The sequence below is a fragment of the Orycteropus afer genome, unplaced genomic scaffold, assembly GCF_000298275.1.
Source record: "Orycteropus afer afer isolate SDZICR_OR568_19922 unplaced genomic scaffold, OryAfe1.0 scaffold00398, whole genome shotgun sequence".
NCBI lineage: Eukaryota > Metazoa > Chordata > Mammalia > Tubulidentata > Orycteropodidae > Orycteropus > Orycteropus afer.
The window spans coordinates 2,315,233-2,330,532 of NW_006921985.1; the positions used below are offsets into that span (position 1 = coordinate 2,315,233).

General features: G+C 51.1%; 1 protein-coding gene across 1 annotated transcript in view; it reads left to right on the forward strand.

Annotated features, from left to right (window-relative positions):
* Positions 1–15,300, forward strand: part of HTT (huntingtin) — a 188,906-nt gene that overhangs the window by 93,090 nt on the left and 80,516 nt on the right. The window contains exons 23-28 of the mRNA XM_042782637.1: positions 2,134–2,254; positions 6,379–6,455; positions 7,433–7,584; positions 10,008–10,210; positions 12,056–12,182; positions 13,980–14,107. Coding sequence (XP_042638571.1) covers positions 2,134–2,254; positions 6,379–6,455; positions 7,433–7,584; positions 10,008–10,210; positions 12,056–12,182; positions 13,980–14,107 — 808 coding nt within the window. The remainder of the gene's footprint in view (positions 1–2,133; positions 2,255–6,378; positions 6,456–7,432; positions 7,585–10,007; positions 10,211–12,055; positions 12,183–13,979; positions 14,108–15,300) is intronic.

Here is a 15,300-nt window from a genome sequence, read left to right on the forward strand (position 1 = left end):
CTTTGCTTCTGTGAAGATTGACAGCCTGGGAGACCTGTGGGCAGTTCCACTCTGTCCTCTAGGGGCGCTGTGGGTCGGAATCTAGTGGATGACAACAGGTTTTGGGTTATCCCTGTGGGCACAGTCGTTCAGTCATGCCTGTGAATATGGAGGTGAGCATCATTGTCATTTAGGGTGACCCACTAGCCCAGTGACTTGGAAATACTATTATTTACATCTGCTGTGAGAAGCTCTGAGATCTGGATCAAGTGGTTGTGCTATTCCATTCTCCTGTGAATCTCTGATGAGCAGCGTAGAACAGACAAGGCATTCGAGTGGAGACGTGCTGGGAAGCTCTGGTGTTGCTCAGGATGTGCGTGTGCACAGAAGGCTGCAGAAGTGCTGGCAGGGCGGCGACGTGCTCTCTCTGCTCTGCATGTTTATTTTTCTTTGTATTTTTTAAAGTGGGACTACATAGCTTCTAAGCATAAGTGATCACTTGGCCCTTTTTTTTTCCACATGTAGAACTCAGATGGTCAAAGTTTGAAGTCATGATTCCTAAATAAATATTAGCCTTTTTTTTTTTTTTTTAAATGTAAAGACTGCTAAAAACAAGACAAAATAAAACATAACCCTCCTACATGGAAATAAGGTCTTGGCTACCTCACGGTTTCCTTCTTAGAGGGTTTTCTTGTTCAGCTTGTTTTGGTTCACCTGTGCCAGTCTAACAGACAGACCACAGATGGGTGACTTTAACAAACAGGAGTTCATTCTCCTACAGTTGAGGAGGCTAGAAGTCTGAGTTCCAGGTGCCAGCTTTAGGGGCTGGTGAAAGCCTTCTCGACCTTGGGCTTCAGCTCTGCTTCCTGCTCCTGGCTCACTGAGGCTGGAGGCATCTCCACTCAGACAGCTGCTGGCTGCTGAGGCTGACAAACCCAGGGTTGACCAATAAAATGGCACAGTCCCAATATTAGCACACAACATGGTAGGTCACTCGTTCAAGTCCAGAGCCAGTCCCAAGATTGGCAGGAAACATGGCAGGCTGCTGAATGAAGACTCGGCTACATGCAGGGTCCAAGCTGCCAAAGAGTTCAGAGACCTTTCTCAAAGCTTCTCGTTACACACGGGAAGCAGACCACGTCCCTAAGGCAGCTACTCAGCTTCCCCAGTAGATTCCACCACGGAGTTGATGACCCGTCTCATCACGGGGAGTACTACATCCAGCTGCCCAGCCACTCAACCAAGCCCAGCCGTGTTGACGCACAACCTTAACTCCCACAGCCTCATAATTGGCATTTCCTGTCTTTGGAAAGATTCAGGGCAGGTGTCCTTAGGGACGGAGAGTGTTTTATTATGAGGGACACTGGGGGCTCTGATGGACTGCTGTTTCTAAAGTCAATTTAGAGAAGAACTCTTTGCTGCCGACAGAGCCGTACATGGTGGGACTGGAGGTGCCGACAGAGAGCCATACATGTTGGAACTGAAGGTGGCTAGTAGCCACTGTTCTTCCCAGTCACACGCTAACTGGTGTCTCAACACATGGCTGTCTGCTAGGTCCGTGCACAGGGGACAGAATTCCCAGGTGTGCCTCTCTGCTGCTTCGCTTCTGCTCTGGTGGCATCAGTCTGGGAAGATAGCATAATGTCCTCCTTACTTTTGTTGTCAAGAGCCTCCAGCTGGCAAGGCACGGTGAGGGACATAGAAGTCCATCAGGCACGAATGTTTAGGCTTCGTTTAAACAGTCGGCAAGTTAGAATTTGTCCGTGACTGACGGGCTAGGAGCTGGCACGTACCATGGATGGGGTGCAGAGAAGGTGCTGTGGGCAGCCAGCCCTGGTGACGGGCTGCGGTTGGGTCTCCTTTAACTTGAATTCTGACCTATGGGTACCTTCCGACGTGTAGAGATGGCCGGCCAGGATGGGGGGTGGGCTCTGCTCCAGTGTGGCAGTGGAGGGGTTTGGGGTGAGTGACATGCTGGGCAGGGAAAATGCTGTGGGCTGTTTTCATATATCAGTGACCAGGCTCTCCCTGCCTGAGCAGCCAAGACTGCGTTAGCGTCTCGTGCCCGTGATTTTAAACTGTTCAGGGCCCTGTGCCCTTTACAGTACAGTAAGCTTTAACCATCTCTGCAAGTCTCCCTCTTTCTCTTGCTAGAATATATAGAGGCTATAACTTACTGCCAAGCATGACGGACGTCACGCTGGAAAACAACCTCTCGAGAGTCGTCGCCGCTGTCTCACACGAGCTCATCACGTCAACGACACGGGCGCTCACAGTGAGTCATTTCTGGGGGATCTTGAGGATGCGATCTCGGCAGTTGTGGGTCGGGTCTCGCTGGGGAGAGCGCGTGTCAGAGCTCTGGCTTCTCCGGGGCTTCCCGAGGAGCTGTGCTCCTGATGAGTCTTCGTTGTTTCCAATAGGAAGTAAAGAGCTGTGTTTTTTTCCTGATTATTAAATAAAATATGCTTGTTGTGAAAAAAAGAAAGAAAAATCAGACAGCACAGAAGACGTGCACATGCGCATAAAGGTGGCTGTGCTTTTAAGAACTGGGATGTATGTTCTGCCTCTTTGGCATACAAAAAAAAAACCAAACTCGCTTGCCGTCGAGTCGGATCTGACTCATAGTGACCTGTCCTTGGGTTTCCGAGGCAGTGTCACTACAGAAGTAGATTGCCCAGTCTTCCTTTGGTATAGCTACTTCCAAAAGGCTCCTTATACCAGTTCCATATCATGTGTGTCCCTCACGTTCCCTCCTCCACGTGGGAACCAGTAGGTGTAGAGCAGTGGGCTGGCCTTGCGTTCGAGAGTCGCATCTTCCTGTCAGGTGACAGCAAACGTTCCCAGTAAGGACACAAACGGGGGTCTTGAACTGGGAGGCTGTGTTTGCAGGCCTTCTGGAACTGGATCTCAGCTGTGTCCTGCATGTTGGTGCTTCTGCGGGGGCCTGGCACTCGGTTCCGAGCCCACCACTGACCCATCTGGGCTTCTCTGAAGCAGACTACTGGGAACAGAGTTAATTTTCTCAAGCCCAAGAGACTTCACAAACCCTGCCCACTGCCATTGAGTCAATTAAGACTCATTGTGACCATAGGGTTTCCAAGGCACTCCTCGGAAGGAAGCAATCTACTTCTGTAGTGATACTGCCTCAGCAACCCAAGGAGGGGTTGCTGTGAGTCGGGGCCGACTCACGGCACATAACAAGAACAACAACAGATTTTTAAAGAAGCAGACGGCCTCATCTTTCTTCTGTGAGCAGGTGGTGGGTTCGAACCACTGACCGCTTGGTTAACAGCCTGATGCCTCAACCACAGCACTCCAGAGCTCCTGGTGACATCACAGAGCTGTTGAAAAGGTTAAATGAGAATAGATCCTGAGGTTGAACCATGTGAGGTTGCTGTTTTTATGGGTCAGGGACAGTCAAGCTTGTCAATCTCACAGGGTTCAAGCAAACAGTGGCGGGTCTTTGGAAAATTCAAGGTCCTTTGTAATGTTCATTAAGCCTCCTAACCAGCCCACTGACCTGGCTGAGGCACTTTTCTGTTTGCACAGCTTTAATTACTGAATTGTGATTCTCATATCAGACAGTCCACCTGTTTCCAGTGACCACTCAGTGCGTGTTACTGTCTCCACAGGGTTGTGCAGACATCACCACAGTCTTAATTTTGTGGGACTTTCTGATAAAATTAAGGAGCTCTGGGAGCACAGTGCCTAAGGCATCTAACTGCTAACCAGAAGGTTGGTGGTTCAAACCCACGAACCACTCTGCAGAAGCAGGACTAGGTAATCTATTTCTGTAAAGATTTACCGCTTCGGAAACCCAGTGGGGGTCACTATGAGTTGGAATTGACTTGATGGCAGTGGGTTTGCTCTTTTTTGGTTTTCTGATAAAATTATTCCATGTCTCTGAGCTGCCCTAAGGTTAATACCATCTCCAAGTTTGTTGCCAGGTCTGACCGAGCTGCTGAGTGGAGCATGCTGGGTGTGGGGTGGGGCTTGGCACAGGGAAGCTGTCGGCTTGTGCTGGGGTGGTCAGTCGTGACTGAAACTCCTGGGCACTGTTGGCCGTAGGGTTTTCTTGGCTGCAGCCTTTAGGGGAGCAGGTCACCAGGTCTGTCTTCTGCAGAGCTGTGGAGGGGTTCTGACTGTCAGCCGTTGAGTTCACAGCCAAGCGCAGTGAACTGTCGCACCTTAGGGCTCCTATGTCATTCTGTCTGGCTGAAGGGAAGGACCATGAGCTGACTCAGGCTGGAGGCTGCATACGTCAGTGGGTCCATTCCAGGCCTGTGCTTGGCGACGTGCAGTGGTTCCCCACACCCAGCACTGCTGTACACACCTACCACGCGTCAGCTCTTCCAGCCCATTTCACTGATGTGGACATGGAGACACACACAGGTTATGTACTTTGTACAGGTTCACACAGCTGCTAAGTGGCACAATTGGCATTCACACAGGGCATTTGGTTGCAGAATCTGCTAAATACTATACCCTGTGCCACTGCAGCCCCTGGGTTGGCACTGTGTGTCAGTGTGAGCACCTCACGGGCATTTGAGAATGTAGCAAAAGCTTGAAACACGATTGACTCAGTGACCTCGTGACAGACCAAGGAGAAACCAGAAATGCCAACCACAGTTTTTGTACCGTCATTACCTGTATCATTATTCCTGATGCTGAAGACTGGAAAAGAACCATAATGTCCAAGGACATAAGAATGATTACATTTTGTACCTATATAATATTTGTCAAGGATTTTGTTTTACCTGGCTCCACAATCACGTCTGTGGAAGCAGCAGTCAGGAAATCAAGCAACATACTGCACTGGACAACTCTGCTGCACGTAACCTCTTCAAAGACTGAGGTGCACCTGATCCAAGCCATGGCATTTTCAGTCACCTCATACGCATGTGGAAGCTGGACAATAAATAAGGAAGACCGAAGGAGAGTTGGTGCATTTGAATTGCGGTGTTGGCGAATACTACGGAAAACCTGGCCTGCCAGGAGAATGAACACATGCGTCCTGGAAGAAGGCAGCCAGAGTGCTCCTTAGACGCACAGATGACGAGACTTGCCCTCACGTCCTTTGGTCGTGTCAGGAAGGACCGGTCCCTGGAAAAGGACACCGTGGTTGGTAAAGGAGAGAGCGGAAAAGAGGAGCTCGGCTACATGGACTCGAGTCAGCAAGGGTGTGAGGATGACGCAGGACCAGGTCGGGTTTTGTTCTGTTGGACGTGGGCTCACTGTGGTCAGCATTGACTTGAAGGTGCCCAACAACAGCAAGTGGAGTATTTATGTACCTATTAATAGGAGCTCTGGTAGCATAGTGCCTAAGGCACTTGACTGCTCACCAGAAGGCTGGCGGTTCAAACCCACCAGCCACTCCTCGGAAGGAAGGTTGGGCAATCCTACTTCCGTAGTGATACTGCCTCGGAAACCCAAGGAGGGGTCGCTATGAGTCGGGGCCGACTCGACGGCAAACAACAACAACAACAACAACATTAATAGGATGTTTTAGAGAATTTAAAAAATATATTTAATAACTTATTATATAATTAAATTGAATGTATTGATACTTAACATATTTAATAATGTACACATTAGGATTTCAGTAGTGAAAAATAATATTCTCATAGATACTCCTTACAAACTCGGGAAAACAACGGGTGTGAACGGGCAAAATTCAGGATTTTGGTGCTTTTTGCTCTTTATATTTTTCAGGTGTATTCCAAAGTTTCTAAAATGAACAGATATCACTTGCATAATCAGAACTCATAGTATCCTACCAAGTAGTGGTGACTTATTGATCGGCAGGTTATACCTTTATTATAAGTTTCTGCAACGTGAGAGCTTCTGCTCATTGTGGAAAGTTCAGACAATGAGGCCAGGTATTGGTGGAGACAGCAACGTTGTCTGGCCCGTGCCTGGTTTCTCAGGCCTGTACTTGTGGTAGCCCGCATGTGCGGGACCAGCATGTACTTGCAGTGGCCCACGTGTACTGGGACCATCACGTATTTGTGGTGGTCTGTGTGTGCCGGGACCGCTCTGGGCTGGGATGTAGACACAAGCCAGATGCCTGCCCTCTGCTTCCTGGAGCCCAGGCAGAGGGGACCCTGACCAGCTGGAGCAAACCAGGGGGCGGGGAAGGGCAGGCTGAGTCAGAGGAAGGCCTGCACCCTGCTGGCTCTCTCAGCAGGCACTGGCTGACCCGTCCTTACACACATTTCAGTTAGGGGGGTGGTGCTGTGAAGGGACGACTCGGCCCCAGCTGGGTTGATGGCCTAAGGGTGGCTGTCAGTCACTGGTCTGCGTTTTTCCCGTTATCTGTGCTTTTTATAAAGGGTGAAAGGAGTTGCATTTCCTGGTCCTCTGAGGGCTGGGCGTGACTTTGTGTCCCTCTCTTCTTAGTTTGGATGCTGTGAAGCTCTCTGTCTTCTATCAACGGCCTTCCCAGTTTGCATTTGGAGTTTGGGTTGGCACTGCGGGTATGTATGGCTCCTCAGGGCAGAGCTGTCTGCCCTGACATCACATAGACTTGGTGACTGGGATCCCTGGTTCCTCTTGTTAAGCCTTTTGAAAGAAAGCATGACAGACTGCCTGTTTCTACCCTGTCCGTTGTGTAGAAACTGGAGAGGAGAGCTGTTGGGAGAGAGTGTTGGAGTTCTCATGGCACTTGTAGGGATTTGAGGATGTGACCAGGTTTTCTTAAGGAAAGTCACACCTTTTGGCAAATGACTCTGCTAATTGGCATGGTTCCATCCAGAGTTGTCCACCATGTATTAAAAATTCCGAAACACTTTATGCTGGGAGTCAGGTGTGGCCTACTGTACAAAACTGTGGTGAACTACGAGAGTGCAGGTCAGTCTCCTGCCCTCGGGTCACTGGCTCCCGTTCATAAATGCTGCTCCTGGAGACACCTTGGTGGCATCTGGGAAGCGATGTTGAGGCTTCTGCACCATGAGGAGGCAGCTTTCACGCTGCGTGCCGGCCGTGGGCGGAGTTCCGGCGAGTCACCATCCCACTGGTAGCACATCTGCAGGTTTCCCCAGTGAGTGAGCAGACGGCCAGTTGGCGCTTGTTAGAAGTGGAGCCTTCTCTGGTCTGGGATGAGCCTTTCTCTCGCCAGATACTTCCTGAGTAGCTAGTTTTTCCGTCACGGGTCCCACACTGCCTTCTCAGCAGCTTCAGCCCTGGAGCATAATGTGCTAACTCAGAATGGGGAGAAAGTTAAAAATCACTACCAACAATCATTGCAACATTTTCGATCAGATCTGCTGTCTGATCTCACCTCTCAAGTCGTCTCGGTGGATTGTTTATTGAGCTGTGGTTTGGAGAAGCTTCAGTTCTGAGCTGAGGTTGAACGGACAGTGGCATGCCTTCCTTTTAGGTTCATAAGTGAAGCTGCAAGTCTGGCTGCTTGACGCCGTTCTGTAACGTGACTGCCTAATGTGTCTGCTTCCAGAGTCCCCCCGCTGATTGCCTCTGACGACTCCAGAAAGAGCTGCACTGTGGGCATGGCTGCCATGGTCCTCACCCTGCTTTCCTCAGCCTGGTTCCCCCTGGACCTCTCTGCTCATCAGGACGCCCTCACGTTGGCTGGGAACTTGCTCGCAGGTACTGGGACTGGGCTGAAACAGAGACTCTGTGTTCTTAGGGTTTTCCCACTTTCTCCTCGGGCATCAGGGTAGTGAATACAGGAAGGAAACATAGTGTGGGGCCAGTAGTCTTTGCTCCTATAGGGAAAGTTCCCGGTGCTAGACATGTGCATTGTCATCGTTAGGCACCACCAACTTGATTCTGACTCACAACGACCCCACGTGTGTAGAGGGGATTGCTCCTCGGCCTTGGAGGCTGTGACCTTTGGAACACAGGTGGCCAGGCCTGTCTTCTGAGGAGCCTCCAGGTGGGCTCCGACCGCCAGCCCTTTGGCCAGTAGTTGTGTGCTTACCCATAGTGTCGCTCAGGGCTCCACTTGTGTGCCAAGATTGGCAGCGTGGCTCAGACAGAGACCTTGTTGCTGGAGATGAGCTGTGACCTAGCATATGTGCTGACGCTGACCTGCGAGTGCAGTGAGGGGCGGTGGTGCTCAGACGAGCGGTTTCCACTTCCAGGTGTTTTTCTGGAAGCGTGGAGGCCCCCCGGCATCTGGGGAATGATTTGCCTCGTGCTGGTTTAGCACTGGCGGCTGTTCCACTCTGAGCAGCCTCCCATCTCACTCTTCAGTCAGCTGTACAGAAACTGGATTCTGATCCGAGGTGGAGAGGGTACCGTGAGCCAGGGACTGTCTGCCGCACTGGGGTTGTAAGAACGTTTAACAACGTGTGACAGGCAGGCTTTGTTCTCAAGTAGACTGAAGATGAACGGGGTGCGTGTAGACCAAAGTCAGGCAAGAGCAGCATGGTGAGCACATGGTGTGGCCATGGGAAGGTCTCCTTGGGGATCAGGACGGGACGTGAAAGTTATGGGCTGGCAACAAAGGGCACCCCAGCCAGAGGGCGCAGCATGTGCAAAGGCACAGAGGCGTGGAAAATGAGGAGATGTTTGGGAAACAGTGGTCATTTTAGGATCAGGTGGGGTGGGCGCTGGGCAGCAGTTGGCTGACGAGGAGTAGTTCAAAGGTGTGCTCAGCTGGATTGAATGTGGGTTGGAGGAGAAGATAAGGAAAGTCAACTAGGAGATTAATGACCTAGTTCAGGAAAGAGAGGGAGTCCAAACTAAGATCCAGGTGCTTGCCAACATACAACAGGCTTCTGTTCTAACAACTTGCTCGCAAGTTGGCTGTGACGTAAGTTGAATGCCTCCTTTGTTCTTTGACCAGCTGCAAGTGGGGAGCTCTGGTAGCATAGTGGCTACAGCACTTGACTGCTAACCAGAAGGCTGGTGGTTCAAACCCACCAGCCACTCCTCGGAAGGAAGATAGGGCAATCTACTTGCATAGTGATACTGCCTCAGAAACCCAAGGACGGGTCGCTATGAGTCGGGTCCGACTTGACAGCACACAACAACAACAACATCTGCAAGTGAATGTCTGAGAATGAGAACATAAGTGTTTTGGTTCCCTAGTGCCGCTCTAACAGAAAATATGCCACAGTGGGATGGTTTTAAAAAGCAGGAGTTTATTCTTACAGTTTTTGGAGGCTAGAAGTCCAAGTTCAAAGTGCTAACTCTAGGGGCTGGGTGGAAGCCCCTCAACCTTGGGCTTCAGTTCTGTCTCCTGCTTACAGCCCACTGAAGCTGGAGGCTTTTCTTCACTCAGGCAGCTGCTGGCTGCTGAGGCTGACAAACCCAAGTTCGACAAGTAAAAGTCCCAAGATCAGCAGGGCAACATGGCAGGCTGCTGAACAATGACTCAGCTATGTGCAGGGTTCAAGTGGATCGTAAGGGGGAGACTTTCTTCAAAGTGGCTTCTTAAATACTGGAAACAGCCCACAGCCCTAAAGCAGCTACTCAGCTACTCCAGTAGATTCCACCATGGAGTTGATTGCCAGTCTCACCATGGGGAATAACTACATCCAGCTGCCCAGCCACTCAGCCAGGCCCAGCCAAGTTGACAACAGCCTTAAGTACCACAATTCGCAAATTGTGTGCTCAAACACATATGTAGTACATATTACTGATGATTGTAACAATAAGGTGTGACAAAAAAACATGGTGGTAAGTGCGGTCTGTCTTGACTTGAGTGTGTTGTAAGTTAGGGCTACCTATGGGATTCAGAGGAGGAGACTGAGGGAAAGAGCATCAAGGAGGCAGAAGCAGAGGCCTTGTTCCCAGTTGCACTTTAGTTCTGAGGATCCAGGAGGAGTCCAGGGTGACTCCGTTTTGGGTGGTGTATGAGGGTGACAGCCATGGAGATTAGGATCACAGATCTTGGGGGAAAATGCCAGTGTCACGTTTCACATTGAGTGGAGGCTTTGGTGGAGCGTCAGGTGGAGACGTCCAGCAGGCTGAACATCGGCAGTGCTCAAGGATGTGTTTGTTAAGCCATTTCATCTTCCGCACCCTGGAGACGGGAGGTGACATGCATATCCATGTCACAGCCAGTGCCCCCAGATCTCTGAGGAGCTCCTGGGCCCCTGACGAAGAAGCCAGCCCAGCAGCCACCAAACAGGAGGAGGTGTGGCCGGCCCTGGGAGACCGGACCCTGGTCCCCATGGTGGAGCAGCTCTTCTGTCACCTGCTGAAGGTGATCAATGTCTGTGCCCACGTCTTGGACGATGTGGCCCCCGGGCCTGCAGCAAAGGTAACTTCTCACTCCAGGGCTGCACCACTGCAGTCCTCATGGCTCTGCCGGCTTCTAAACGTCCCGTTGTCCATCCCCTCCGTCTCCTCTTCGGCTCTAAAGGAAGAAAATGGGTCATCTCATTACCAACTTTAACATCAAAAGGTGGTCCTTATTCCTTCACCCTTTTTTTGCGCCTGTCAATTACTGGTGCCTCTGAGCGGGAGATAAAACTCCCCAGCTGACCCTTTGGCTTCCAGCGCTGAGCGGAGAGGTCAGAGTTCAGGTGGTTGCTTGGAGAACCCCTTTGATGTCTCTTGGAGGTGTTAGTGCAAGAGCTTTGCTTTGCTTTGAAGTTCAGTGTCGGTATGATCCACTTGATAACAGATGTTGCACTGTTTGCACAGTGGGGTTAAGGTAGGCCAGTCAGGTTACCGTTGCACCTAGTCACTCTCCTGCCTGTGTCTCCCACCTCCGGTCTCCTCCATCTTGAAAACCACTCTTTCACTTTGCGTGCTCCGTTAGCTTCCATTACGTCTCTTCCCCTCCCTCCAAACTTCCTGAAGAGTTGGGTCTCCCAGTGCTCTGTGCGGGTGACCAGCCTTCACTAGGCCTGTGTGGCCTCGTGTGGCCTGGACTCCTTAAGCCCTGCCTGTCAAGTTTCTACTGTCACTGTAGCAGCTCTTCCCGCCGGGTCAGGGCCCCTGTCGGTCTGCGGTGCAATTCCATACAGCATTCGTGTCCAAAGCTGCTCTTCCGTGCGCTTCCGTATTGTCTCATTTGTCCTTGTCTTTACCTTCCTTTGGTCCCCGCTCGCTGTCCTGGCTTAGCCGTTCCTGCTCACCCTTCAGATGTGTCCTGGGTCTCCTTGACTTCTCTCTCAGCACTGTCCACCAGAGTGCTCTGTTACGATGAGCGCATTCCATATCTGTGCTGTCAGGATGGTAGCCACTGAGCACAAGGCTGGTGAGCACCTCAGACCGCGAGCTGCTCGTTTTGTTTGTCATTGATTTCTGTTTATATTTCAGTGGCCTGTGTGGGACCATTAGGCTCCGATAGTCTGTTCTCACACCCTTTCTAAGTGTCAGCAAATGACCTGCGGCTGGAACACCCCTCTGGTGTGCTCAGTGGCTGGCATGATGCTTACGTAAGGATCTGTGGGGAACTTCACTTAGTGCTGTGTGTTTAGCTGGTCTGCCGACCTGCCTCCCTCCCTCCCATGCAGCCATTCTGTCCCCATTCCAACTCTTTTTTTACAGGCCAGGTTCAGAGACACGGGAAGTGACTTTCCTAGGGTCCCACAGTTAGGAAGTGACAGAGCTGGCACTTGGGACCCACATCTCTGCCATTTCATCCCTGCTGTGCCCACCCTGCAGGCTGCCTCCTGAGCCTTCTCCATCCTGCCATGGGTCGTATTCGAGACAGAGGGTGGGCTCTGGGGGTCCAGCTCTACTGCTTATTAGCTGGGAGCTGTTTCCTTTTCTGTAGAGTGGAGTTGACAGCGTTTCATGCTGTATCTCATGTCGTGGCACACACAGAACCCCCTGACTGTGTGCTGTTGGGGAATGTGCCCAATGTCCCAGCTGTCTGAGGCCTTCCATGGCTCCCTGAGGGCTGAGGGGCACAACAGCCCCCTTCCAGTCCACCTGTCAGGAAGTCTTGGCTTGTTACCTGGCATGCTCAGTTGTCATGTGACTTAAAGTAGGGAATGCATGTATAGCACATGCATTTGATAAACATGATTTCAGATGACAGAGAGGACTTGCACAGCCTAGCTCTTTGCAGCAAATGGTCAGGCCCTAAGCAGGCACTTGCTTTTGCTTTTTGTGTTGGTTGTTCTTTCACGTTTCTTGTTTCCTGTTTCAGGCAGCCCTGCCTTCTCTAACCAACCCCCCTTCTCTAAGTCCGATCCGACGGAAGGGGAAGGAGAAAGAAGCAGGGGAGCAGGCCTCTGTGCCATTGAGCCCAAAGAAGGGCACAGAAGCTGGACCAGGTAAGGAGAGGCAACGGGGAGGAGAAGAATGGGGTGGCATTTGGAGGGAACTCCGTCTGTGAGGTAGAAGCTCTGTCTGTGGACAGACATCCATGCCAAGCTGGGCACCCTGACGCATTGCTATATGGAGCTAGAGGATGGGACCCTGAGAAACAAGATCGCCTAGTCGGCTCAGGTAATGCCACCTGGATGCTCCCGTAGCCCAGTGAGCGTTAATCCTTGCTGTGTGATGCCAAGTTCTCCGGAGTGTTAGCCTACGTCTTGGTCTTCTTGTCTCTGGACTTAGTAAAAGGATGTTTTCTGAGGATTAACTTTTTAGTATGATAGGAAGGGGCACTGTTGTCCAAAGCTCCGGAGCCTTACAGACGTGCATCGCTGGTACATGGCTGCTAAAGGGGCAGGAAGGTGGCATCTTCTGACCTCCTCTAACTCTACAACAGGAAGACAGAATCACCATCAACAGCCCAAGGCCTGTTCCTATGAGGCCAGACATGCCGCCACCCTCCAGGCCTCTTAACAACCTTCACACCAGCTGTTCTCTCATGGCACCCACCACCTCTCTGCTGGGTTCAATAATTCGCTGCAGTGGCCACATACAACTCATGGACTACGGGTTTATTAGAGAAGCAACAGGCTACAATTCAATTTCAGGAATGTACTCAGAATACAGTTCTTCGGTCAGGACAGTCTCTCCTCTGCTGTGCCCTTAGACTCACCTCTCTGGCCTTTGGCCTCTTGACCTGGCCTCTGCTTCTCTGGGCCAGGTAAGCCTGCTGCTCTGTCTCATGCCTCTCGGTTCCACTGGCACCATCTCTCCTCTGGGCATCTCTCTCAGCCACGTGTCTCTCTCAGCTGCGTGTCTCTCTCTCAGCAGCACGCCCCCCTCTCTCTCTCTCTCTCTCTCTCTCTCTCTCTCTCTCTCTCTCTCTTTCTCAGCAGTGTGTCTCTCTCAGCTGGCAGACAGAGAGATCCCTTCTGCCCCTAGGAGGGCTTATTTTGAGCCTGGCAGAGTGGCAAAACCAACGAATCCCAACATCAGAGTTCTACACACCTGAGAGAGAGCGAACTTTCCCAGAAGATTACTTCATGTTGCCCCAAGTGGGTAACTTTAACAAGCAGCTACTCAGTTGCTCATGGCCAAGTGGGAGTTACAAAGACTGTGGCTAGAAAAGCCATACCGTATAATTTACTACATCACAGTGGTGGAGTATCTGTCTCAAGAATTAATAAGCTAATGGCACCCAGTAAAACACTGTTCAGACTTGGCAGAATGTGTACAGAGGCAGCTGCTCTCATAGTTATTAGCATCAGTTCAGTGACAATGTTTGTGCCTCTTGCAGTTTTTAAAGCACTTTCTCATGCAGCTCTGTTGGGCTGCTTAGCGAGCTCACCAAGCAAAATGGCCAGGGATCATCCCCATTTTGCAGTGAGGGACCTTAGGGTTAGAGAGGTTGCAGGATTGGGGATTGGTGAAGGTCATTCGCTTAGCTATGCCTCAGATCCTCAAACCGTTGCCTTCCACGCCTGCAAACGTGCAGCAAAACCTACCAAGTCACGGTGGCTTTTCTTACCTGCTTTGTTTTTTGGGAGGTGGGGTGGGGTGGGTACTCAGATTCTATTTGTGTTTATTAACAATTTTTCATTATTTCCAGTTAATCAGAAAGTCAGGGAAAAGACTTGAACATCTTTCTACCGAGATTCTTTTGAAAATCATTATTGCCAGTAAGCTGCATTTTTGACTTGGGAAATTTTTCCTTTTGATGTCAAAGTTTTTGTTTTGTGTGTATGTTTTTTAAGCTTCTAGACAATCCGATACTCCAGGGCCTGTTGCGACAAGTAAGTCCTCTTCGCTGGGAAGTTTCTATCACCTTCCTTCGTACCTCAAGTTGCATGACGTTCTGAAAGCAACTCACGCCAACTACAAGGTATGGTCCCTGGCTGCTCTGTGAAGGCTGCACATCCAGGCTGTGTGGGCGGCGGGTGGTTCTCTCACAGTTGGCACATGGGCGAAGCACAGACACGTGCGCTCACTCACCTGTAGACGCCCACCCAGGATGCTGGTCTGTGTGTCCTCAGCCTGCCTGTCTGGCAGCTTCCTTGACGGCAGCTGGTGGCTCAGCAGCCTTTGCTTTCATTGTGGAGAAATGCTCTCTTTGTGGTTCATCGGTGGACAGCTTGAGAAGCAGAAGATGACCCTCTGACGTTTAGGAGCCTGAAGTCCAGACTCAGGGCGCCGGCTCCAGGGGAAGGAGCACTTGCTCTCTGCCCTGGGGTCTCTCACTGCTCTGGGGAAGGTTCTTGTTCCTTTGCTCTTTGGGGATCTCCCTTCAGCTGGCGTCTCTTCCCCCGTGTCTAGGGGAAGGCGTGAAGGCGTGCTCGCTGTCTGCTCTGGGGAGGGTCCCTGTTCCTTTCTGGTTGTCTCCCTTTGGCTGGCGTCTCCTCCCCCATCTCTAGGGGAAGGCGTGAAGGCGTGCTCGCTGTCTCCTCTGGGAAGGGTCCCTGTTCTTGTCTGGTGGTCCCCTTTGGCGGGCGTGTCTTCCCCCATCTCTAGGGGAAGGCGTGAAGGCGTGCTCGCTGTCTGCTCTGGGGAGGGTCCCTGTTCCTGTCTGGTGGTCCCCTTTGGCCGGAGTCTCTCTTCCTGTGCCTCTGCTGCTGCTTTGTCCTGATCCCTCCCTTTACCTCAAGGATGATGGACTGATAACCCAGTCTGCTGATCTGGCAAAGAGAAGCCTTTTTCAAATGGGGTTGTAACCACGGGGTTAGGATTGATGGCATAGATTTTTTGGGGGGACACACAACTCAGTCCATAATACCAGATACTTGTTACTACTGAGAGATATATCTCATTTTTTTTTTCTGGAAAACCATTTATATAAACCTTACATGGCTTTTTTTCTGAAGGACATTGGTAATTACAAGAAAAAGAAGTCTTCAATCACATTTTAGAAAGGATACAGGAGTTCTCTAGCCAGCTGTTCTTCACATCAACCTGCAGGCAGAGGGCGAGCCCCTGTAAACACTGTACAGAGAAGGCCTTTCCTGTTGGTCTGTTCCATCCATGGCATCGTGGTGCACAGAGGCCTTTCCTTTCGGCCTGTTCCATGCTTGGCCTCCATCA